Source organism: Mytilus edulis, chromosome 2 (assembly GCF_963676685.1).
Source record: "Mytilus edulis chromosome 2, xbMytEdul2.2, whole genome shotgun sequence".
In the NCBI taxonomy this organism is placed as follows: Eukaryota; Metazoa; Mollusca; class Bivalvia; order Mytilida; family Mytilidae; genus Mytilus; species Mytilus edulis.
The window spans coordinates 73366405-73393326 of record NC_092345.1 but is presented as its reverse complement, the minus strand read 5'-3'; the positions used below and the strand labels follow the sequence as shown (position 1 = coordinate 73393326).

At 30.6% G+C, this 26922-nt stretch overlaps 1 protein-coding gene across 2 annotated transcripts in view; it reads left to right on the top strand.

Annotated features, from left to right (window-relative positions):
- LOC139512895 (transcription factor CP2-like) overlaps nt 1-25824 on the top strand; it is a 29332-nt gene extending 3508 nt beyond the window's left edge. The window contains exons 2-18 of one of the 2 annotated variants that reach the window (XM_071300849.1): nt 2433-2471; nt 4532-4726; nt 5950-6000; nt 8129-8205; nt 10827-10894; nt 11307-11412; nt 11966-12219; nt 12861-12929; nt 13939-13980; nt 14691-14842; nt 15079-15199; nt 15603-15699; nt 17354-17444; nt 18413-18462; nt 19315-19457; nt 20154-20205; nt 21075-25824. In XM_071300849.1, coding sequence (XP_071156950.1) covers nt 2452-2471; nt 4532-4726; nt 5950-6000; nt 8129-8205; nt 10827-10894; nt 11307-11412; nt 11966-12219; nt 12861-12929; nt 13939-13980; nt 14691-14842; nt 15079-15199; nt 15603-15699; nt 17354-17444; nt 18413-18462; nt 19315-19457; nt 20154-20205; nt 21075-21121 — 1635 coding nt within the window. In that variant the 5' untranslated portion in view covers nt 2433-2451 and the 3' untranslated portion in view covers nt 21122-25824. The remainder of the gene's footprint in view (nt 1-2432; nt 2472-4531; nt 4727-5949; nt 6001-8128; nt 8206-10826; nt 10895-11306; nt 11413-11965; nt 12220-12860; nt 12930-13938; nt 13981-14690; nt 14843-15078; nt 15200-15602; nt 15700-17353; nt 17445-18412; nt 18463-19314; nt 19458-20153; nt 20206-21074) is intronic. The other variant, XM_071300850.1, reaches the window with a different exon arrangement.
- Nucleotides 25825-26922: the final 1098 nt, after the last annotated feature.

The following is a 26922-nucleotide window of genomic DNA, read 5'->3' as shown; positions in this document are numbered from 1 at the left end:
ATAATATACATTTTCCGTTTTTACAGGAAAATAATGTTATTTCGTCTTAGATTTTATGCTTAAAAAATTCCCAATGAGAATAAAAATTCCCAATTTGATGTTCAAGGGACCCATTTGAAAACAGCTGGAATCATCCCTGCTACACTCTATGTATGGATTTTTGTCATGTTTGTGTTTGTTTATTTTGTTTATTTGTAAAAAAAAAAAAAAATTATTTCCTTTCAAATGAATATAAACTGCAAAGTCAATATTTATTATACTAAGATTATTATTGTATTTCAAATGTAATAAAAAGTAATAATGATAATGAAATAAGTGAAATGATTGTTAAACCAATCAAATTACAGGATGAATGATGACAGTTCTCCCTAAATTAATCACAAATAAATAAAATAATTTATAGAAAACTGAAGAAATTTGATGTAAACAGTACATGCAGTAGTATAAAAATAGAAAATGAAAGTTAAAATTATAAATTTCTTTACTTCATTTATTTTTTGTTTTACAATTTAAAAACAGATTGAATAAATTCTGTAAAACAAATTATTGCGTCACTTTTTGTTCATTAGATGTACCTTTATTATGTAAAGCTCTGTCTTAAAATCAAATAGTTATACATTGTATATACTCCACTTAAAATGAAACATGAAATATTTTGATTGTTTTTACCCGAATCTGATTCTCTGAATCTACTGTGCCAAATATCTTCATACTTTAACTAAATGTTCCTTTTTGGTCGTTAGGGTATTTAGTTTATAAATTGTATCCAAAGTTTTGATCCTTCATCAAACTAGGTAGCCATGCCTATTAAAGTAGAACATAGGGGTCAAATGTAGTTTTTGGCTTACACAATGTACAAAATGTATATCTCAAAAACTGCAGTAGACAAAGCAAAAGAGACAGAAGTAAAAGTGATGAATAAGTCTAAATCTATCTTCTATGAATTTTCAGACCAATTGGACCACCCATTGTAGGGTTATTGTCCCAAATAGTTTTATTTATGAAATTTTACTGTTTTTACATTGTTCATACTCTTGTATCTGGGATTGGCTAAGCCTATTAGTATTATGCAACTATTCAGATTACATAATTACATTTTACATGTGCAGTTAAATTAGTTTTGAAAATAATATTATCTAGCTACATGTATACATGTGTCAATTAAAACAATGGCAATCGTATCCCTCAGAGCAATTTTGCTCTTTGATTGGTTATTATCTTTCATATTAAAATAGATAGAGAGAAAGTGTAAATTGCAAAAGTAATCATTGCTGAAAGATTTAAGCAAAGAATAACATGTGATTGATTTAGGCTCTTGAGAGCCTCTTGTTCTTCATTATCATTATAAGTCAGACTGTCATTAAATTATAGAAAGCACAAGAAATGATTTTTTCAGTCAACAACAACTCGTGCTACTGGTACACTCCAAAGGTAAATTACAAATGTATGGCATTAAAAAGCATGGTGTTGGGAGGAAAGACACCAAGATAATAAATAAGAAAGGGATTTAATGGAGGGATTACTTCCAGTTCCCTACCAAAATTTGGAACAGTTGCTCAATTTTTATTGTCTGACACCAAGTTTTTATACAACCGCAAAAAAAATATTTTGGGATCGTATAATGGTATGATGTTGTCTGCGTCGTCCAAAGACTCATTGGTTTTCCAGACAATAACTCTAGTTTAAATGAATTGATCTTCAGGAAATTTATTCAGAAGGTTCAATACAAATGTACCACTAATGGAAGGTTGGGATATATTTTGGGGATGCTGGTCCCAACTGTTTAGGAATTAGGGGCCCAAATGGGCCTACATGTAAAACGAGCATTTTTCTAGTTTCAGGATAATAACTTGTGTATAAGCATTTCAATTGCTCTGAAATTGTACAACAATATTTAAAAAAGAAGCTTGTTTGTAGTTTCCAGACAATGACTTGTGTTTAAGTGTATGGATCTATCTGAAATTGTACTACAAGGATTCATACTTCAAAAGGAAAGGATGGGATTGAGTTTCAGGATTTTTGCTCTAAAGGTGGTTTCAATAAGTTAGGGAGGGGGATTTTTTGTTGACAATTTTTTTAAGGGATTCTTTTTTTTTCAAAATTTTTCTGTTTTCAAATTTTGAAAAGTTTCAAGAAGAAATCTTCATTTACACAGTATTGTGCAATAGATTTATTAAATCTTTGACCACATTTATTTTATGACAAAAACCTATAGTATGTCAAAAATTTAGACAGTATCAAGCTTGAATATTGTGACCAAATTTGGCCCAACTGTTCAGGGTTCGACCACTGCGGTAGTATAAAGCTGTGCCATGCGGAGCACCTGTTAACACAGTGTTTGGATTATGAAAATCAGTCCTCACTTTCATTGACTGTATACAGTATATATATCTGTGTTCTAAAATGCATAAATTACAGTATTTTTTTTCTAGGAATACTGCAGCAGCTTTCATGCTGTGTGGAGAGAAAAGGTAGATCATTTTTTCACACACAAGCTTACCTATCTCCCAATACCGTTCTATTGTAACATATCTACAATTAATACAACAGCTCTTATTTCATACCCTACGCTCTACAGATACAAAATCAGATAGTTGAAGAATATTGTACATTGTGTGTACTGGTTTTCTTTTTGAAAATTAAACTAAATAATTGGTCTTTTTGCCATTACCGACCCTCTTTACCTACCATTAACATGCTTTTAAATCCTCTGAAACCCCAAATACATGTAGGTGCATGTTTCATTCAAAGTTTTTTATATGACAACATGTACATGCACATACACTTAAAATGTTTATAATTATACATTTAGCTTTGAGAATTGAAAAGTCAGTTTATTCCCATTCAAACAAAAGTTGATAAGCTTAAGGTTAATGACTTGTCCAAAATACAGGTAACTTTATTGTTATTGTGATATTGTTAAAGTATTGTGGTATTGTTAAAGTACAATATTTCAAGAAATTTATCGATGAAAGTTACAAAATGATATTTAAGTAATAACATTTATCAAGATAGTACTAAGATTGTGCTTGGTGCATGAATCTAGTACAATGTACATGTTCTAATTAATATAAATGATTTATATTTAGGATTAGAGTTATCTTCCTTTGTCCATTACTACAAATTTCCTACCATTGCTTAATACAATGATAGTTAAATTTTAAGTTGGCAGTGCAAAATGAATGCAATATTTACCTTTTAGTGCGGACAAGTGCCTTATTTTTTTACTCACTAGTACTGGGAAATAATATTATGGTCAAGTCATGTAAAAAAATATATGGGACACTTGTGCTGTACATGTACAAAGTACATACACATGTGCATATGTTAATTTGGCATAAATGCTCACACTATTAATCACTGTTTGCTTAAGTTTGATAAATTTACCTAATGAAGTCACTTTGAAGATGTGACAGTGTTTTATTTATTATCATGAAAGTTAAGCTAATAATTAATATTAATGAATCATATCATTGAACACAGCCAATCATCATGCTTCAGTGTTTTTGTACATCTATGTATTGATGCAGGTAATGTGAACAAATTATTAATGAAATCTAACCAGTACTATAATGAACTGCTTAATGCCTAAATGATTTCAGTGAATAGTGGACATAGTGATACAATATAACCAATTATTAACCATATCATGAAGGTTAAGCTATTATTTAATATAAATGAATGAAATCATTGAACACAGCCCATCATCATGCTTCTGTGTTTTTTGGACATCTGTGGAAGAATTCAGTTGCAGGGTGATATGAAAAAATTATTAATGATATCTTTTAAAGAAATCTTACCTGTACTATACTGAACTGCTTTTTGCCTAAATGATTTCATCATAAAACATGTAAAATAATGAACATTTATATAATGAAACAATGTAACCATTGAGAGAACCACAGAGCAGAAATGATAATATAACTTGAGAGAAAATATCATGTGAATAGGTAAAACAATTTGAGTGGAACTGCTTAACAATTTCAATAAACAGACTATCCTAAAGGGAGAAAAAGATGTAAAATAAACTTGTTCTCTCCACCATATACCAAACCTGGTTAAACACAATTTTGAAATATCTATATTGAGAAATTATAACATTTTATCGATAACAAACTATTTCAGATAGCATCATATTCAAGTGCTAAAGCATCACACAAGGTCCCTGGGGAAAACTCAGAAATACTGTCAGAAATTAATATAGAACTTCACCATATAACTACTAATGGTGCGAATTGGTAGTGCCTTTTATATTTTGCAAGCAATTGTTCATGTACATGCTCAAAAATATATTTGATTTTCTATAAGCATATATAATAAGTTTTAACCAAATTTATATAGTTCATTTATTCCAGTGTTACAATGTATTAACATGATCTGCATACAAATTTAAATAAAATTTATACTTTGTTGAACTGTTAATATCATGAAATCCATTTAAATAAGTATCCCTGAGTAGCTATGATTTCAAAGTAACCATGTCTATAAATGTTCAAGAAAAAGTAAAAATGATGGTTTATTCTGCTTTTAGATATATTGGTGGAAGTCAAATGTCCTACGGTTGGTCGTCCGATGAACTTGGTACCACAGGAAGCAAACGGACGAAAATGTCCCACCATAACATCAGTATCACAAGCTGGGACATTAATGATTCTTTGGCGGCTGACTTTGATGGTTCATTATCCGGGCTAGGAAATGACCTGGGATCAGGCACTTATAACATGAGGTATTTTTTAACTATTCCTTGAATTGATATATTTTGACTAGTTGGGATGAATTTATGTATAAGTATTAAAATAAAGAAGATGTAGTATGATTGCCAATGAGACAACTCTCCACAAAAGACCAAATGACACTGAAATTAACAACTATAGGTCACCGTACTCCCTTCAACAATGATCAAAGCCCAAGTCAGCTTTAAAAGACTTATTAAGTAAATTTTAACTTGCTTAACTGCTAAAATTTGGATACTTATAAAGTATATTGGCACAATGTATAATCTTACTGATATCATTATTTTTATGTACAATGTAAAGTCAATATATCCACATATGCTGTAACTAATTCAAATTCTGCCCGTACATTATTACTTGAATTGATCTTTCTGCTTATATTTGTAGCAACATGTTTGGATTGTATTTGTTATTTTATTGAGTCATTGTTTTTAATTTAAATTTGGAACACCATGCATATTGCTTAGATATGGAGATAAAAATTGAAAAATGCAATCAAATCTCTTATGTCAGGTTTTATAGCTTTATTTCAGGTCTCACATCTACTTTTGATAGAACTAACAGCATAGTGCAGGGGGGGGGACATTCTGTAGATCAATCTACCAGGAAGTTAACTAAAGGCCCAGAAATGATCAAATGTCAAACAATTCTAACAAAAAAACAAAAGCGACCTTATATATGTACACTAAAAAACAAATAGGATAGACAGCATCAAACAACACTGAATGGCAGCTTCCTAACTTTGGTCTGAATGTGGCAACATTAAACAATTTTGTTACATATCAGCGAGTTTACAAACCTCCCCTAACCTGAGATGATGGTATAACACTACAACATAGAAACTTACTTTTACATCATTTGAAAAAAGCCTTGTTTCATCAATTCAATAGAAAGCATAAAAAATAATTTACAGTACATATTTGTGTTAAGGGGCCAGTTTAAGCCCCCTCTGTATGTGGGATTTTGTCACTGCATTGAAAACCCATTGGTGGGTTTAGGCTGATTTCTGCTCTTTGATCAGGTTGGTGTCTCTTTGACACATACCCAATTTCCATTCTCAATTTTAAAGACACACAGTCCTTTTAAAGCATACACATGCACCCTTTTACTGAAAACTAGTTCAAAGCCATCTTTAACTTATAAATACATGTAAAGTCCTGTTTCAAGACTTGTGTTTCTCAGAAGTTGTGTTGTATGTTGTTTTATTTCTTTTCAGTGAGGCATTGCTTGCATTACCAGTCTTTAAACAGGAAAACTTGGACACTGGGTAAGATAGTAAGAGTACATAATTATTGATGAGACATTTGTTCACCTTGAGAAAATTAAGTAACATTGTTTTTAAAGTTTATATATGTAAAATATCACTATCATAATTTATCAGAAAATTATTAAATATATGTTTATAATTAGGCTTTTAAGTAGTTATAAACTGAAAATGTCTAAATGATTAATTGCTTTGTTTTGGGTGTGGTGATCACCTGTGATACATCACTTGTATGTACTTGAGCCTAAGGATGGCCAAAGTTTTTCTTAAATATGTGAAATTACCTTTAGTGAAGAAAAAGTATTTTAATGAAATTTCATTTTATCACCATTATTTGATTATCAAGAAAGTTCATTTCATGCAAACCTTGTCTGGCATATTTGAAATCTTATTTTTTTTGTTAAACATACAAACTTTATGTGATGAAATGTACAAAGTAATCCCCAAACATTGATTATTGGATATATGTTTCTGTTTATGTCGGTTTGATGGTATCTGCTTATTGTAAGTCAATGATATGTGATGTGTTGTTGCATCAGTATTAGCACATCTCATATCCACTGAGTTGATCTCCCCAACCCCCCATTTTTAGTCATGGTGGTTTTTGTCTTTATAACCTATGCATAGTTTACATGTTAAAATAAGTCATGGTCTCTTGACCTTGAAACTTTGGCTTAGTTTGAATGTTTCTGATCAGGAAAATTTATGGGGAACTGCTTATTGTAAGTGAATGCTATATAAAGTGTTGTTTTATCAGCATAAGCACATCTCATATCCCCTGAAATTGTAAGTGAATGCTATATAAAGTGTTGTTTTATCAGCATTAGCACATCTCATATCCCCTGAAATAGTAAGTGAATGCTATATAAAGTGTTGTTTTATCAGCATAAGCACATCTCCTATCCCCTGAAATTGTAAGTGAATGCTATATAAAGTGTTGTTTTATCAGCATTAGCACATCTCATATCCCCTGAAATAGTAAGTGAATGCTATATAAAGTGTTGTTTTATCAGCATAAGTACATCTCATATCCCCTGAAATTGTAAGTGAATGCTATATAAAGTGTTGTTTTATCAGCATTAGCACATCTCATATCCCCTGAAATTGTAAGTGAATGCTATATAAAGTGTTGTTTTATCAGCATAAGCACATCTCCTATCCCCTGAAATTGTAAGTGAATGCTATATAAAGTGTTGTTTTATCAGCATTAGCACATCTCATATCCCCTGAAATAGTAAGTGAATGCTATATAAAGTGTTGTTTTATCAGCACAAGCACATCTCCTATCCCCTGAAATTGTAAGTGAATGCTATATAAAGTGTTGTTTTATCAGCATTAGCACATCTCATATCCCCTGAAATTGTAAGTGAATGCTATATAAAGTGTTGTTTTATCAGCATAAGCACATCTCATATCCCCTGAAATTGTAAGTGAATGCTATATAAAGTGTTGTTTTATCAGCATTAGCACATCTCATATCCCCTGAAATTGTAAGTGAATGCTATATAAAGTGTTGTTTTATCAGCATTAGCACATCTCATATCCCCTGAAATTGTAAGTGAATGCTATATAAAGTGTTGTTATATCAGCATTAGCACATCTCATATCCCCTGAAATTGTAAGTCAATGCTATATAAAGTGTTGTTGTATCAGCATTAGCACATCTCATATCACCTGAAATTGTAAGTGAATGCTATATAAAGTGTTGTTGTATCAGCATTAGCACATCTCATATCCCCTGAAATTGTAAGTCAATGCTATATAAAGTGTTGTTGTATCAGCATTAGCACATCTCATATCACCTGAAATTGTAAGTCAATGCTATATAAAGTGTTGTTGTATCAGCATTAGCACATCTCATATCACCTGAAATAGTAAGTGAATGCTATATAAAGTGTTGTTGTATCAGCATTAGCACATCTCATATCACCTGAAATTGTAAGTCAATGCTATATAAAGTGTTGTTGTATCAGCATTAGCACATCTCATATCACCTGAAATTGACTTTTGATGGTTTGGAATATTAACGTATTGTCATTATACTATTTAAATTTTATACAAAATTGTGATTTAACAACAGTGTTGTTTTAGTGATATATTAAATGTACTTATATATTTTTTCAATGAACAGGTTCCAGTATATATTAGGGGCAGCCACATCTCCAGCAGTGAAACTTAATGAAGAAACACTAACCTACCTCAATCAAGGTAATTAACTAACACTGGCCCCAATATCTAAAAAAAAGAATATAGCGGTCAAACTACAGTTTTGGCTAATATCTCTATAACTGTGTGAATTAAAGGAAAACTGACATGGGTTATACTCAGCATAGCAAATTCTCTCTACCTTGAAAATTTGGGACAATCTCCTCCTGTTTTTATACGCCTGTCAAAATTTTGACGGGACGTATTATGGTATACAAATGTCCTGTGTCCGTCTGGCGTAAACATGTCGCACGGTTACTTGAGAACGACTTATCCAAATTTCATGAAACTTAACATAGTTGTTTCTTATGATGGTCAAATGATCTGTATACTTTTTTGGTGAAAATAAGATTAACACTTTTTGAGTTACGGCACTTTGTAACTAAAACAGGGGTGTGTTTTTTTCACATGTCTCACCGTATCTCAAAAACGATTCTTGATTATGGCTTAAAACTTTAAACATTTCTTAGTTATATTAATCTCAATATCTGTATACTTTTTGGTGATGATTCAAAATTTTATTTTTGAGTTATTGAGTATTTTGTAAAAAAGGGGGAGGTTTTTTTTACATGTCGCACCATATCTCAAAAACGATTTCTGATTATTGCTTCAAACTTTATACATGTCTTTGTTATATTAATCTGAAGATCTGTTTACTTTTTGGTGATGATTCAAAATTTCATTTTTGAGTTATTGAGTATTTTGTAAAAAAGGGGGAGGGTTTTTTTACATGTTGTGCCGTATCTCAAAAACAATTTATGATTATTGCTTAAAACTTTACACACTTCTTTGTTATATTAATCTAAAGATCTGTATACTTTTTGGTTTTGATTCAAAATTTTATTTTAGTGATATTTAGTTTTTTGTAAAAAGAAACAGGGTTGGGGGTTTCACATGTCCCGCCGTTTCTAAAAAACAATATATCGTTATTGCTTAAAACTTTCTCAGAAACTATTTATGATTATTGCATAAAACTTCCACACAAGACGTCGGGCGCATCATGCGCTCATGGCGCAGCTGTTTATTGAGTGATGGAGTTGATATGTTGGAAATTTTTAACTTTTTTTTCCATTTCCTTCCCGTTGTCATGATTGTTGCAGAAGTTTGGAGCTAGATTTAAATTGTATATTGCAAAAAAGATCAACATTACAAGATGCATCTACTCTAAAAAAATCCTCCCTGATGAAATAATGATTTTTGGTGTATCAGCCCTGAAAATTTGAGGTAAATCTATAGACCTTTTTTTGAGTTTTAGCCCTTGAAATATATCAATTTTTGTTGAGCCTGCGAATTCGTCACAGAAAGCTCGACATAGGGATAGTGATGCAGCAGCGGCGGCGCAATTAGCTTAATTCTTAAAAGCTTTATATTTTAGAAGGTGAACGACTTGGGTACTTAATACTTTGTATATGGATGCCTTATGTTATGAAGTTTCCGTCAGTCACATGTCCAATGTCCTTGACCTCATTTTTATGGTTCAGTGACTACTTGAAAAAAAAGTTATTTTTTTTGTAATGTTAAATTTTCTTTTATAATAAGTAATAGGATAACTTTGTTTGGTATGTGCATACCTTGCAAGGTCCTCATCCCCACCAGAGAGATTCACTTGACCTCAACCTCATTTCTTGGATCAGTGAACAAGGTTAAGTTTTGGTGGTCAAGTCCATATTGCAGATACTATAAGCAATAGGTCTAGTATATTCGTTGTATAGAAGGACTTTAAGGTGTACATGTCCAACTGGCAGGTGTCATCTGACCTTGACCTCATTTTCATGGTTCAGTGGTTATAGTTTAGTTTTTGTGTTTTTGTCTGTTTTTCTTATACTTTATGCAATAGGTCTACTATATTTGGTGTATGGAATGATTGTAAGGTGTACATTTCTAGCCTGCAGGTGTCATCTGACCTTGACCTCATTTTCATGGTTCAGTGGTCAAAGTTAGGTTTTTGAGTTTTGGTCTTTTTTTTCTCATCTATATGCAATAGGTCAACTATATTTGGTGTATGGAAATATTTTATGATCTATATGTCAGTCGTGTGCAGGTTTTATTTGACCTTGACCTCATTTCATGGTTTATTGATCAGCGATAAGTTTTGAGTTTTGGTCTGTTTTTCTTAAACTTTAAGTAATAGGTCAACTATATTTGTTGTATGGAAAAATTATTAGCTGTACATGCCTGCCTGGCATGGTTCATCTGACCTTGACCTCATTTTCTTGGTTAATGTTAAGTTTATGTGACAGTTGTAATAAAGCTTTGTATTTAAGACTATCAACATAATATCAATGATTAGTAAAGAAGGTGAGACATTTCAGCGTGTGCACTCTTGTTGTGAAAAATATAGGAGGTAAAGTGTTAATTGCAAAATTGATCAGCATGACAAGATCTATTATCCTTGAAAAAGATTAATTATAATAACTGTTTACAGTTGTGTTTAATACGCATCTCCTTTACCAACCATATATGTCTTGAGTAAAACAAGTGTGTATTATGCACAAATCAAATATGATATTTAGTGTTGGTTGTGTTGATAAAACTTTATAAATATTTATATAAAAGTTCTTTTAAGTGTTTTTTTTTGTTTCATTTGTGATAAGTATTCTTTAAACATTTTCACATTTATACAGGACAGTCTTATGAAGTCAAAATGAAGAAACTTGGTGATTTATCAGATTTCCAAGGAAAGTATCTAAAGGTATATTAATAAATGAAATATCTTAAACAGTATCATTGTTACAATGCATGTTAATATAAAGGATAGCCAAAAACATTTAAACACTAAGAAAAACAAATCAAAGAAGAAAGAATGGTTGTCTGAAAATCTGATAGGTCATTTATCAACTTGAATTGTAAGAAAAATTAGAGTTAATTTATTTTGTCACTCTTTAAAATAGTTTTGTGAATACAAAAAAAATATTTATTTTATGGATCCATCCAGTAATTGCTATTAATTAGCACATGCTTGTTTGCCTTGCTAACCCTTTTATTACTCAAGATTTCCACAATATAGTTGTTAAAATAATAAAATAATGTGAATTTTTTACCTTACTTTTTATGCTTTTTAAAAGATTGATATTTTCCTTCTGTAAAATAATGTATAATTTTAGAGTATTATACGAGTTTGTTTCCATGAGAGAAGATTACAATACATGGAAAAAGAACAAATGGAATCTTGGAAACAGACACGACCAGGGGAGAGAATTCTAGAGCTTGGTATGAAATAATAGTCCTAAATAGATATATTTAAATTTTCATCTATGTAGATCCCTGCACAATAAATTTTGATAATTATACCCCTGCTTTAAGAAGAAGGGATAAACAGTTTTATCTCTGTTATCAGTTTGTCCATCCGTCAGTTTGTCCACCCGTCCAATCAATATTTTTTCATTGCATCTTTCTCATTACAAGAATTTCTGATATTTGGTTTCAGGGTTTATAGAACAGTAGAAGTCAGCTATATATGTGATGAGTTTTCAGATTTAACTTTCAACAATTCTTGGAGTGAACTTCTAAATACTGATATTTAAAACATTCTTCTCATTACATTATATTCAATCTAGACAATAAATGTGATAGTTAAATACAATTTAGTTTATTCATTAATTAGAATGTTCTATTTAACAAGATTTTAAGTAATTTATCAGTATTAATCGATTGTTAAATTTGTGTAGATCTTATATGTGAATGGTCCGAATAATTAGAAGGTCCAGAACATTCAAATATTAGATATTTATTATAGGATTGAATTTTCCATCTTTATTTTCAGACATTCCACTATCATATGGTATAATTCATTACAAAAAAGACACACCTAGTTTAAATACAATAGACTTTGTATGGGATCCTACCAAAGAATGTGGTATATATATAAAAGTGCATTGTATAAGTACAGAATTTACTCAGAAGAAGCATGGTGGAGAAAAGGGTGTGCCATTCAGGATACAAGTTGAGACACATACATATGGTGATGAAGATTCTAAGTTGTTACATTGTGCCTCATGTCAGGTCAAAGTGTTCAAGGTATATGGTATAAATTTAAATGTCGTGCCTACAAAAGTAGAATGGCATTATATTATCTATTCTGTTTTATAATTTTGGTTAAATGTAGTTTGTGGTCACATCAAATTGAAAATTACTATGGATTCATTAATTTTCATTGGATACCATTTTTCGTGGTTTTCATTGGTACAGGGGAACCACTTATTTAAATGTTCAACAAAATATAATTTTTTAAAGAAATGTATGTAGACTTTGCTAAAACCACATGCCAAAACCATGAATTTAAATATCTATGAATATGCAAGATTTCTTCAATTCACAAAAATTGGTAACCACGAAAAATATTAATCCCCAGTTGTATACATGATCATTTTGAAGTGAACTGTATAATTTATACACCAATATAGGGTTTTAACCCGGACTTCACAATTAATTGAACTGGAAATGTGATAGTGCTAGTATGCCATTGTGTCCTGTGGACACATATTCTTTTTGAAATTCAAAAAATAGAATGTAAGGAATTGGAAAGTTTACAAGTAGATGAAGTATAATTCATTTTAATTTGGAAAAAAAGTACAGTAGACTTGACTGCCTGTCCTGAGCTGAAAAATTATTTAATGTATGTTGACTTAGACTTTTTAAAACCATTATTTTCATTACAGCCTAAAGGAGCAGACAGAAAACATAAAACAGACAGAGAAAAGATTGATAAATTAAATGAAACAGATAAGGTATGTTGTAGTCTAAATCAGTAAAGTGTATCTGTTTTAAAATAGATATAGGAAGATGTGGTGTGAGTGCCAATGAGACAACTCTCCACCCAAATAACAATTTAAAAAAGTAAACCATTATAGGTCAATATACGACCTTCAACACGGAGCCTTGGCTCACACCGAACAACAAGCTATAAAATGCCCCCAAATTACTAGTGTAAAACCATTCAAACGGTAAAACCAAAAGAATGTGTAAGAAAGTTCCTATTTTTTATCTTTTAAAGAATTGCTGTACATTTAATGAATATATATGGAACCTTTTAAGTTCCTATTTCTCCTATGTATTTTTACCCAAAAAGTAAAAGTTACCTCTTATCTTGTACTTGTTGACATCAACATTGGTTATATTGTCTGCTCTTGACAAAATATCTTAAAATGTGATGTTTATTTTTATTTTAAGATAATGTTACAGAATATATGTATAAAGTACAATAAGTTTCATTATTGTGTCTCTTTTAATGAATAACCTTGAGGTGTTATTTTTAGTTATCCTGTTTCAATGACATTTATTTTGTATCTCCTTTCATTGTTAGTATATTGATTACCAATAGAAATGCAAAACCTAAATTTCACTGGTTCTTCATGTTAGATATAACTTGATAATGAGGAAGAGGCTTTAGCAGCATAACCTAGAGTTATTGGGAGATTTTAGAAATGAAAAACATTACTTAAAAAAGGAAAAACTTTTATACACTAAAGTTGTGCCGAATTTAACTTCTAAATAAAACACATTGTCATTAGGGTTGTACATATAAGAAAATCCCATTTTTTTTATTTAAAAACCATTTCAGTTTATTAAGCTAAGTAACTTCAGATGACAAAAATGAATTGTCCTATAATAAGCTTAAATTGTTTTGTAGTTACTAGTTTTAGAAGTAGCATTCAGATTTATTGTCTTTTAATTGTATTTAGCATCAGGAACTGATACAATTTGTAAAGTATATTCTTTAATTTCTTATTTTTACAGGATAAATATCAGCCTTCCTATGAATGTACAGTATTAACTCAGGTATGTTACCTTTTTACATTATGATTTATTAACAAAATAGTTGTATCACAATGTGAATCTGGTCTCTCGGTCATAAAACTTTACTCAGTACTCATGTGCTCGATAACTTCAAATTTACCATTTTGATTTGTTGAATTCTGAGTTTAAGTACAAAAATCAAACTCCAAAATTCAATGACCAAGAGGGGTGGTCCTGTATTTAACTTAACATTCCCAATATGTAATATGCTATTATAAATCCGGATTCTTTTATATAAATTTTTTCAGTTGTCTAAATATTTGAATCTTTAAGAAAATTATTAAAACTAATTCTGAACATCTGCTTCCATCAGATCAGTGAAAATATTAATTTGTGTTGAATAGATTTGTGCTAGAAAAATAGTACTGATATCTATGTTTAAACATAGCATTGCCCCAAATAACAACCATTACAGTAAATTTGAGTAGACCAAGATCGTAGTTTAAATTGTCTTTATCTAATTGTACCTATGTTTGATTCTTAAGTCGAACTGCATTTCACAACTTTTTAAGAGGAATCTTTATGTAGGGTTTTCTACTGATTAAATAAATGGAATCATGATTTGATAAAAATATAAAAGCTGTAATTCTTCCCATCTTTTGACCTGTAATTTCTTTCAATTTGATTTGTATATTTCAGCTTTTCCACATGAAATATAGTAACACTACATATCACATATCTTTTCTTTACAGATAAATGTAGACCAGATGGCATCCACAATATTACAGCCAGGACCTTCAACACCTAGTAGTAGTGCTGCGCTGGGTGAATCTAGTTTTATTGGAAGAAATGGTTCTTTTGCCAATTTGAGTGAAAGTTTTTCCCAGATCAATACAAATTCACCGTAAGGTTCTTTATATCATTTAATTGTTAATGTACGAAGCAAGTTCAGTGCTTAAATTTTTTTTTATAAAGCAAAACCAGCATAAGAATCATTCTGCAAATTATATGGAACATCATATGTTCTTGTTCAAAAATTATGTGTTAATTTTTTATTATTGTTAATAAAAAGAACTGAACATTAAATTAATATATGTGTATTAAAGGGACACTAAATACATTTGTTAATTATTATTGTAGCACGCCTCCATCAATGTCAGCAGCCTCTTCACCATTCAGATGTAATAGTGAAGAAGACAATGAAAAGAAGGTCAAAAGTCCAGAGATAAAAACATCAAAGGAGAAAAAAATCTTAGATGGGGTTAGTTTGGTAGATTTCTTATGATATGACTTAGACATTGATTAACATTGAATGTTACTTTAGAAAAGGCATGTGTATGTCAAGAAGTGCAGAACCTTTTTTTGTGTGATCAACTCCACCTTCAGATGTAACTCATTGTAGTACAAACTTGAAACTTAACTAAAAGATTGTACACTGATTGAAGTTGTACACTTACTCATGGAATTGTACGAATTTTTCTCATTTCTCATTTTTCCAACTTAATTGAAAAATGATAGGTAATAATAAGAGGGAGGGTATGATCTCAAATGAGATGACAATCCATCAGAAACCAAAAGATTTTACAGAAACTATAGGTTTCCCTGCCATCAAATGCTTCTTCAGAAATTTATCTTACATCATCATATATTTTTTTTTACTTTAGATACCACTGCCATCAGATGCTATAGCAGATACTGTTTCAGCATGGTTACAAGCCAATAGATTTAGCAGTCATGTTAGAGTGTTCCAAAATTTCTCAGGTGTGTATAATAATACCTTTTATTATATACTTAGTAATGAATACAGATAAATTGTATGTGTAATACAATCAATGGCAAGCGTGCTGTATCAGCCACCCGTGATGATATCGATATCAGCACGGTTGCAAAAGCTTTATCACACCTTTAATCTGTATGATGTCACGTCATCGATTGCAGTCACTCAGTTGCAAAGCTTTATCAAATCCCTAATCTGTATGATGTCATGTCAAACCTATAATCTGTATGACGTCATTTCAAAACTCCTTATCTGTATGATGTCATGCACAAGACTGCAAATTAAAGACAGTCCATAGAACTGGTTCAAGGAGATATAAGTGCTAAATCTGTACAAAAACAAAACAAAGATGTGGGTTACTTCACCCAACAAAGTAACGAGGGTACCAAGAAAAGAGTTCTCCAAATGCTGTCACATTTTGCACAACAATCCAATTGTTAAAACAAATCAATGAAAAATTTTACAAGTGTCACATCAAAATATTTATTTCATGATTTGGAAGGAAATAATGTATGAGTGGTGAAAATGATGCATAGGTTTTTAGATAAACAGACAGACTACAGTAAAGTGAAGAAGTACACAATACAGAGGTAATCTCAAATAAGAATGTCATATTAGCAGTTACCAGAAGTGTAACCAGTCAACAAACATATATTTTCAATGACATTGTACTGTAAATTCACAAATTATTGGCTGCATTTATTATTGCATTTTCTCATTTTAGACAAAATGCAATTTTGATTTTTGCTGTTTTATGAAAAGTCCTGTTAAATTCATATAAACCATTTCATAATGCGAGGTTTAATTTATTATACGACCGCAAAAATTGAAAATTTTTTGGTCGTATATTGGTATGACGTTGGCGTCGTCATCGTCCAAAGACATTTGGTTTTCGCACAATAACTTTAGTATAAGTAAACAGAAATCTATGAAATTTTAACATAAGGTTTATGACCATAAAAGGAAGGTTGGGATTGATTTTGGGAGTTTTGGTCCCAACAGTATAGGAATTAGGGGCAAAAAAAGGTCCCAAATAAGCATTTTTCTTGGTTTTCGCACAATAACTTTAGTATAAGTAAATGGAAATCTATGAAATTTTAAGACAAGGTTTATGACCACAAAAGGACGGTTGAGATTGATTTTGGGAGTTTTGGTCCCAACAAGGGTCCAAAATTAAACTTTGTTTGATTTCATCAAAAAATGAATTATTGAGGTTCTTTGATATGCCAAATCTAACCGAGTATTTAGATTCTTAATTTTTGGTCCTATTTTCAAATTGGTCTACATTAAGGTCCAAAGGGTCCAAAATTAAACTTAGTTTGATTTTAACAAAAATTGAATTCTTTGGGTTCTTTGGTATGCTGAATCTAAACATGTACTTAGATTTTTGATTATGGGCCCAATTATCAAATTGGTCCACATTGAGGTTTAAAGGGTCTAGATTGAACATTATTTGATTTCATCAAAAATTAAATTATTGGGGTTCTATGATATGCTGAATCTAACCATGTATTTAGATTTTGAAAATTGGACCATAATAGGTAAATGTCCAATTTAAAATTTTTTATTTTTCAAGTTTAAGTTATTAGACCACATTCATTCTGTGTCATACAACTTTTTCTTTCATTGATATTAAAGGTCCAGATATATTGAGGTTGACAAGAGATGATCTCATACAGATTTGTGGTATAGCAGATGGTATACGACTCAATAATGCCTTACAATCCAAGTAAGTTACAGTATATATAGCATATTATTTTTAAGGGTTGTAAAAGAGGGACGAAAGATACCAGAGGGACTGTCAAACTCATAGATCAAAAATAAACTGACTACACCATGGCCAATTTTATAGCGTACATGCAAAGGTATTGATAAAAGTTTGAATCTGCCAAGATAATAAACACCAAAATATTTAGTATACTTTTTTCAATGAAAATCGCAATTTTACACCCTCTAAAATAACCCGCTATATCCTTTTGATAAAACAAGTCCAGTAAGCTTACCTCATCACATTTAACTTTTTAATAGCTTTCTTTCTTTATCTACTGAGCTTTAAGCTTGTGAAAAAAAATCTTTCTTCTGCACATGTCTTGTCTAAATTATTTATACAACCAAAACCATAAACTTGTCAATCTGTTTTCATGCAAATAGTTAAAAAAAAACTGTGATTCAGATTTACCAAAGTTCCACTTAACAAATTTTGATTTATCTATCTTATTTTTTTAAACAAATGTAAATAGAATGAAACAGAATTCATCTAATGTATGAAATTTACAAACTCTGGAAGGAGTTATGGAAAGACTGATGTCTGATGATCTGTCTGTACAAAATGTACATCTGATTATTAGTTCAACACACATGTAATAAGTGCCCTCGATCCTTTAACTCACATTGGACTTTGATCAAATTTAAGTCAATGGGCTGATGATTATGATCAACGGACTTGTATGTCTTGGAAATGTAAAATGATAATTATGGAGAGTCTTTGTTTTTAAAATGTTAATTGAATTTTTTTTAAACATGCAAAAAGGTCTCAATATATTGCTAAAGTTTGAAAATCAGCAGTGATCAATTAATTTGGGGATGTTATAGCCCTTTGACAGCTGAATAATAACGAAAAAAATCAATAATTTAAATGCTTGTATATATTTGTAAAGGAGCTATAATTGGCTAAAGGACATTTTTTTTTTATTATAGAGCCGTGAGGCCTCGTTTAACAATATTTGTATGTCAAGAAACAGATTCAGGTAAGTTCAGTACATACACAATGTTGGAATTTATGATTAGACAATAACTGTTTTCAGCAAAAAAGATCTGCAATACAAGATGAACAAAAATGTTAATATGACTGAAACCATAAGTAGACCCCTTAAAGACTTGGAAGATTTTGATTTTTTTTTACTGATTTTTGGTTAAGGGAATTAAATACAGTTCATAATTGACACTTTTTACAACCACAACCAAACTTTGAATATTCTGTTGTTACAGGGTTATTTAAGAGGTTGTAATGAAGGGGACAACATAAGTACATGTAACATAGAGAAAACTGATAAAGTGGTCTCTCAATCTAAAAGATGCAATCACTTGTACAATAAATATCCAGCTTAATTTTGAAGCTTTTGGTTATGATGGTAATGGTTGGATATTTGCTGCAGTTATATATCCATTTAAAGAAAATATCTATTCTGATTTTGTTGCTTATGAAAACCAATGCATTAAAATTAAATGGTTCAATATCCAATAAGGATATTTGTTCTAAATTGTGAACACCTGTACAATGATAGTTTAGTCTTATTAATGTGACTTTTGATAATAACATGGATAAATCATCCCTGTTGGAAAATTGTTGATGCAGTTATTAATCTGTTTGAAAAAATTATTTTGTCTGATTTTGTGGATTACGCTTAAAAAATGTTTCTGGAGAAAGAGTTGTCTTTATCATGACAAGGGTGAATATGAATATCAAAATGACATATTTTTGCCAGGTAAGTGATTCCTTCTCTGCAGAGTCTAATGTTATCAGTTTTCCATGCCCTGCACTTGATGCAGTTTCCTTGATATCAGAGTTCAATTGTGACATACTAGCTTTTACTTTTCAGTTTACCATGCCCTGTATTTAGATACATTCACAAGTCAAGAACTAATTGGAAAACTGGCAAAGTTGTACAGTGTATCATCACAACAGATAGCAGAATTATACTGTTCTGGTCCATCAGGGATTTATATACTTATCACAAATGAGGTATGGATTGCATCAATAAAACAGACTGCCACAATATAGATAAATATGCTCAAAGTCGCATTTTAAAACACCAATTAATCAATCAAAATGCATGGGGAGACAGCAGTTTTGGTTAGATGAAATTTGTTTATAATTATATGTTTATCTACACAACATTTATAACTGAAGACTCATTTTATGCCTTGTTCACATGTACATTTAATTTGAATTGAATGCAATCATTTCGCTAATTGCGTTCACACACTCTTCTGTTTTAATTCAAATTGATTCGAATTGGCATATTCGAATAAACCAATTCGCATTAGATTTGCGTTTTTGTTAATACAAATTAAAAGTAATGTCGTTAATACAGTAAAGCGCGCGTATTGCAATTCGAATTACGTTAGGACGTAAAACGTTTCGAATACGAATTAAACTAATTCGAATTAGTTAATGCGTATCTAATTCGAATTACGTGTGAACTCGGCATTAGAAACAAAAGTACAGTAAATTTTTGTTAAACTTGAAGTCAGCCAGACTATAGAAACATTTTGAGATGCCCTTAGTTCGACTGAAACGAAAACCATAAGTTTGACTAAGGAAGGGACACAACTCTTGCTTAGCTTGCTTAGCTTGGTAAGGCTAAAACCTTTAGAAGGTAAAAAATAGTTATACAATAAAACAAAAATCATTATTGAACACATATTTCTTTTTTAGGTTGTTCAGAATTTTAAAGACCAGGCTAGATTTGTAGTTGAAGCCATGAAAGGTATTAAGATTAAAAAATAGTGGATATGTTTAAAACTGAATGTGCTTTCATTACTTTGAACTGTCATTTGATCTCTGGCAGTAATAAAATTGAGAATGAAAACAGGGAATGTGTCAAAGAGGTGACAAGCGGACAAAAGAGCAGAAAACAGCCTAAGAATACCAATGGGTCTTCAATGTAAGAATTCACACACTCAGAGAAGTGCTTCACCTGGCCCCTTAACAAAATGAATACTGGTTCAATGAAATGGATGCCAAACTTCACTGGGAAATATATCAATGAACCAAATAAAAAAAACACAAAAGAAACTATGGCAGGAGGTTCTTAACTTAGGATAGGCGCAAATATGTGGTGAAACATGTTTTTTTGAGATCTCAACCCTTAACATTTTATCATCTGGTTTAAGACCAATCTGTCCATTTGACCCAAAATGACCAGAAATAATAAATGGATGGTCCTTTCATAAACATTTCCCATTTAATTGTGAACAGATAAATACAGTATTTGATTCTGCTACTTTTCAGACATTGACCAAGGGGAAAGTTTTGACACTTCAGGAGATCAGAGGGGATCAGAAATTGAAAGATCCTTTTGCAAACATGGTACAATTGTTGACATAAGGTTCTCAATGGGATCCATAGGAAAAATGTATTTACATATTCTTGTTTGAAAAAATCTGGTTTACCTATGTTAAAGATGAATACCAGACTTTAAGATCTCGTAAACCAGTCCTTGTGACTAAAATTCTTATTCAAATTAATAAAATAAGCATAATTATTTCATTATATCAATACATTATTAACTATCAATTTTTAGGTTTGATTCTGAATATAACAGATTTTAATCTGCTTTGTTTTCTTTTCTTTCAGATGAAAACTCAATGCAGTACAAAATACTACTCAAGGAAATGAGCTGAAAATGTGTAAAATAGTTTGTTGAGGATAAAGACTTCAGACTGTAAAGTGTCACTATTGCCTCTTATGTCACAACTATCACATGTGTTGGGCAGCATACTTGTATCTCTGTTACAGTTATATGTAGCAAGGATTTGTTGTAATGTCTGTATTTACCTGGTATGACACATTGTTTATGATAATGAATACACTTACTGTGTACATGTGTAATATCTGTTATTACCTGGTATGCTACATCGTTAATGATAATGAATACACTTACTGTTAACATGTGTATTTACCTGGTTTGTTACATAGTTTATGATACTGAATACACTTACTATGTATATGTGTAATATCTGTTATTACCTTGTATGTTAAATCGTTAATGGTAATGAATACATTTACTGTTACAGGTATAATCCATTTATAATGGTTATGACAACTTGTATTTTGTTTTCAAACTTATTAAAGGTTCAATGTGTAATTCATCAGATGAAGATTTAAAACAGTTTTGATTTGAAGTAGGTTCTAGCTCTACTGGTGTATGTTTTCTACAATAAACCCAACAGAAAGAAGTGCTAGTTCAGGTTGAAATGTATATCACTATTCCATTCATAAAAAAGTGCTAGTTCAGACTGAGATGTATATATATATAATACAGTTTCTTTGAATCCAGTTTTTGCTCTTTCTGTTTTTATCATTATACTTTCATTTGTTTGCCTTACTTAAATGTATATGTTGTACAGGTTTATTAAGCAGACATCTCATGCTCAGATGTGTATTATATGGTTTCCACTGCTACTATGTCTTAATCTGGCTCTAGATCAGAACTTTTGATATTAAGTTTAGATGAGATTTGTTGTTCTACATTTTTATGCAACAAAATAATTTGTATATTTTTTACACCCGTCACATCTTATCCCATTCTGTTTCCTTGATAAGTACATTTGTAATACAGTTGACTCTCTTTATCTAGAAAATACCACTGCTAATTTTCTATCTCCACCAAGAAGCATGATATGAAGAATTATCACAAAAAGATCAAATAACGAAATAAAAAGAACTAGGCATTGTTTGTTTCTTAGTTGTTTTTTTTTAACATTTTTTCCTTAGGATTTTAGCTGAGTGAATAATTTCTAAAAAATTGTACTGGGTTTTGACATAAATTATGTGTATTGTATTGGTTTGTGATCAAGATGATACAGCAATATAAATGCTTTGGTTAACCTTGGTACTTTTAATTCGGTTCGAGACAAATAAAATTTCAACTCACCAGTATTCAAAATACACATATTTATTTTATATGAGACAAAGTTTAAGACCACTGGAAAATTTCAACATTTGAGTCAACCCAGTACAAGATAATGAGAGTTAAATGTTATAAATGCCTATGTTATTAGATAATCGGAACATCAAGTTCAGATGTTAATTAAATGGATTACACACACTACTGTGTGTTTTAGTTTCCATTCAATAACTTGCATTAACATTGCTCTTTTTACTGTTAATTGAGAAATTATTGCATGCATTTATTATTGCGAATTTTGAAGACTGGACAAAAATGCCAGATTAAAATCATGTTCAAATTAAAATACTTTTAATTTTAGGGTTGTTTAATATCTTTAAAATGATTGAGTTTTATACAATATTAGTTAGTACTGAAAAATTGAGTTCCAATACGGCATTCCATAATACTTATTACAATTATACCATAATTTTTTATTTTTCACATTTTACACAAATAATGAGGGTTTACTTATCCCCATTCATCTGATGAGAGTGGGCAAGTAAATATGGTCCTCTGAGCCCTTCAGGGGTGCAACCTTGCATCAAATCCTGGCACGCCCCTGTCATGTATTAGTTACAAATTTGGCTTGCATTTCATTTCATACTGTTTGAGTTAGAGATCAAGTTTGTTTTTTGTTTCAATTGAACAACTTTTTATGCCCCACCTACGATAGTAGAGGGGCATTATGTTTTCTGGTCTGTGGCTCCGTTCGTCCGTCTGTCCGTTCGTCCGTCCGTTCAGGTTAAAGTTTTTGGTTAAGGTAGTTTTTGATGAAGCTGAAGTCCAATCAACTTGAAACTTAGTAAACTTGTTGCTTATGATATGATCTTTTTAATTTTAAAGCCAAATTAGACTTTTGACCCCAATTTCACGGTCCACTAAACATAGAAAATGAAAGTGGGAGTTTCATGTTAAAGTTTTTGGTCAAGGTAGTTTTTGATAAAATTGAAGTCCAATCAACTTAAAACTTAGTACATATGTTCCCTATAGTATAATCTTTCTAATTTTCATTCCAAATTAGATTATTACCCAATTTCACGGTCCATGGAACATGGTAAAGGATAGTGCGAGTGGGGCATCCGTGTACTTTGGACACATTCTTGTTTAAAAATGTATTGCTATCATTTAAATGTTATTTTCAATTGTTTTTTTTTATGTATCTACACACTTTTGGTACACTGTATTTGGTATATAGTTGTATAGAGATAAGTTGAGATGGAGTGTGCATTGGGTTCTGGTATAGGCCTTCTTTTTATGATATGACAATTTTTTGTTGAAATTATATGATGGTCTTAGCTGTCATCATTATATTTATAGCAGACATAAATTGTTGATAAAGTTTTACAGTAAATTGTATCTCAGAGTCCTTTGCATTACATTTTTTTCCACATGCCATGCAGATTATTCAGTTCGGCCTTGTCAGTTGTAAATATTACAACAGTTACTGTATATTAGGGATATTTCTTCCTTGTTGTTATTATAGTATGATTGAAATAGGGCACAGTTTTATGTTATGTCACATTCTGTACAATTTTTGCTGTTATTTTTTAAATCTTTCTACACTACAATGCATTTTACAGTAAAACATCAGATTAGTTAATTCTGTAGCTATAGTTATATATGTATTAAGCTAATATTTTATGGTTCCAGGATGAGATCTCAAAATACTTGCATTGTAGGAAAACTTAAAAGATGAAGTTTTGTGTTCAAGGGAAGTTTCAAAGCTGAATTTCCAAAATATCATTATCATATTTGATTGTTAAGTTCATATTTATAAAAAAAAATGTCTGGATTTTATAACTTTATATATGAACCGATTCAAATGGTTTATTTTTCCGCCATCATGTGTCATCCATCATCGTTTTCCCACAAAATTTTATAAATTCCTTTTTTGAAAATTTACTTTAGTAAACTATAAAATCACTCCAGGGTAATGTTTGTGTAATAGTGAAATATGTGGAGCAGGATTTGTTTACCCTTCTGAGACACCTTAAGGTTTTTGATGGGGTTTGTGTATCTCAGTCCACAGTTTTCTGGTACAAAACATATTCACTACTATAAATTATGAAATTAAGTTTTTATCTCTGATACTCATTGATGCTATTAATAATATGTCACAACAATGATCCAATTTGTTTTTGTTGGGGATCCTATTGCTCAATCTTTAGTAATCCATGTTGTCTTTTGTTTACTGTTGTTAGTTTATTTTTCGACTTACGAGTTTGAATGACCCTTTGATACCTTTCACCTCTCTTTTACAATTTTATGTTCTACCTACAGAAGTTGTTACCCTTACTCCTCAGTATGATGATCCATCCATCTGTCTTTTTTACTAATATTTAAATAAAATATTCCTCTTGTATATATCTACTACATTAGGTCACTTTTATCTAATTTTATGCTTGAGTGACAATATTTGAAATAGGAATTTTCTATCCCTGATGCTCATTGTGGTTTCTTCTATAAACAATATTATGTCACAACTATTATCCCCTTAAGGTAGATGGTGGATCTAAATTATAAACAATAGATTTGTTTTTCACTTTGCTAAAATGTAGTTTATATCATGCTATTTCAAAAATTAAATTAAAATTAGGGTCATCTTACTTTTTTTAAGCTATGAGTTATTCTAAATTATCAGATTTCGTGTGGGTTATATACAGAAAAAGTCATTTTGTTTACATAAAGAGAAAACTAAACAATAGAGTTTTTCGATAAGATTTGAAAAAATAGCTCCAATAATCTGCTCTAAGAAATAAAAAGAAAATTTAGGTACACTGAACTTGCTTTCTTGCTACATAACAAAGAAGGTAAATTTACTGTTTTTTTTTTTTGTTAAATTATATTTTTGAGTACATGCTGATTATCATATTAATTGTAAAGACATGAAATTTCATCATACAATCATGTGTATTGTAATCCACTAATGTAACAAAAGTTGAAATTTTTGGATATGATTACAAATTTATCTTTTTATCAAAATAAAAGGTGTAACGGTAAGATAAATATCAAATTTATTTTCATTTGAAAGAGAAGTCCAAGAAATAAATTTCTAGAATATTGAAGTGACTACATTTTACACATGTAAGTGAAATATTTTTTAGGGGGATACTTGCTCCCTGTCCAGAAGACTGAATATCTTTCTTTCAGCATCAATATCAAACAAAGACTCCAGGTGATAAATACAGCTTTCTAGAAACCTCTAGATTTTGTTTGTTTGTAATTTGGTAACACTTAATGTTTTTTGTTGTTTTTTAACACATATAACATACAGACATTGTACAGGCTGATAATCATATTGATTGTAAAGACATGAAATACCATCATAAAATCATGTGTATTGTAATTTGTTCATAGATCAGATGGGATATAAGTGTTTTATACAAAAGTCAGATGTTGTTTCTGGCATTTTGTAATAAAGAAAACAAGAGCTTATGAATTGTTGTTTCAATGCCATTATTACAGTCTTGACAATTTAAAAAACTAACTTTATGAAAGTAGATTGAATGGCAACATTTTCATGTGCCTGTCAATAGCCTGGAATGTCAAGCAAGTTGGTTATATCTATGTTTTCATACTTCGACCTTCACAACTTTTCTAACTTCTAGGTGAATAATAGCTTGAAACATTGCATATTTACTTTAGTTTAATGATCAGGACTGTCTATGGACCTCTGGTTGCTGACTTATTGATGTATACCCAATATCTCCTTTATATATGATGTTTTCTTTTATGCGTTTTTTGTCTACTTTTACATACTCTGTGTACTAATAGGAAAACAAGCAAAATAACTAAAAATGTTTAGCCCAAACAGTTATGAAAACATGGTCGTACTTCTTGTCTACAGTTTAGTTCTACAGTTTAGTTTATAGTTACAGTAATATCTATATGGTTTTGCATTGCTTAATTTCACTCTTTATTCAGACAGTTTATTTAGTCTTTAAGTTCGGTTTGGTTGTTAATTGGCAGTCATTTCAAGCTTATTTTACAGTCTGTTCTTATGTGGAACTTTTATCTCACTGTCAAAGGTTAGGAAATGGTAGAACACTCACAAACATGTTTAACCAGCCATATTCTTGTGCACTACCCCTAGCTATGAGCCTGTAATTTAGTTGTTGTCCTTTGGAACTGTCTGTCATATTATTTTTTTTTTGGTCATAAATCAGGACATTGGTTTTCTTATTTGCATTGTTTTACATGTTGTTATGTTGGGGCCTTTTGTAGCAGACTATATGGTTTTGGTTTTGCTCATTTTAAAAGGTTGTACATTACATTATTGCTTACATCCTTGTCATTTGGTCTCTGGTGGAAAGTTGTACCAAGTTACGAATATAACAGTTGTTGTCCAATCGTTTGAAGTGTTTGAGCTTATGATTTTGCCATTTGATTAGGAACTTTCCGATTTGAATTTTCCTCGGAGTTCAGTATTATTGTGATTTAACATTTTGCTTCATCGACAATCATACTTTATCTCTATTTTTATTTACTCATGAGGAATTATAACCCACTGCCTTCACAAACGAAGTTTTGAGA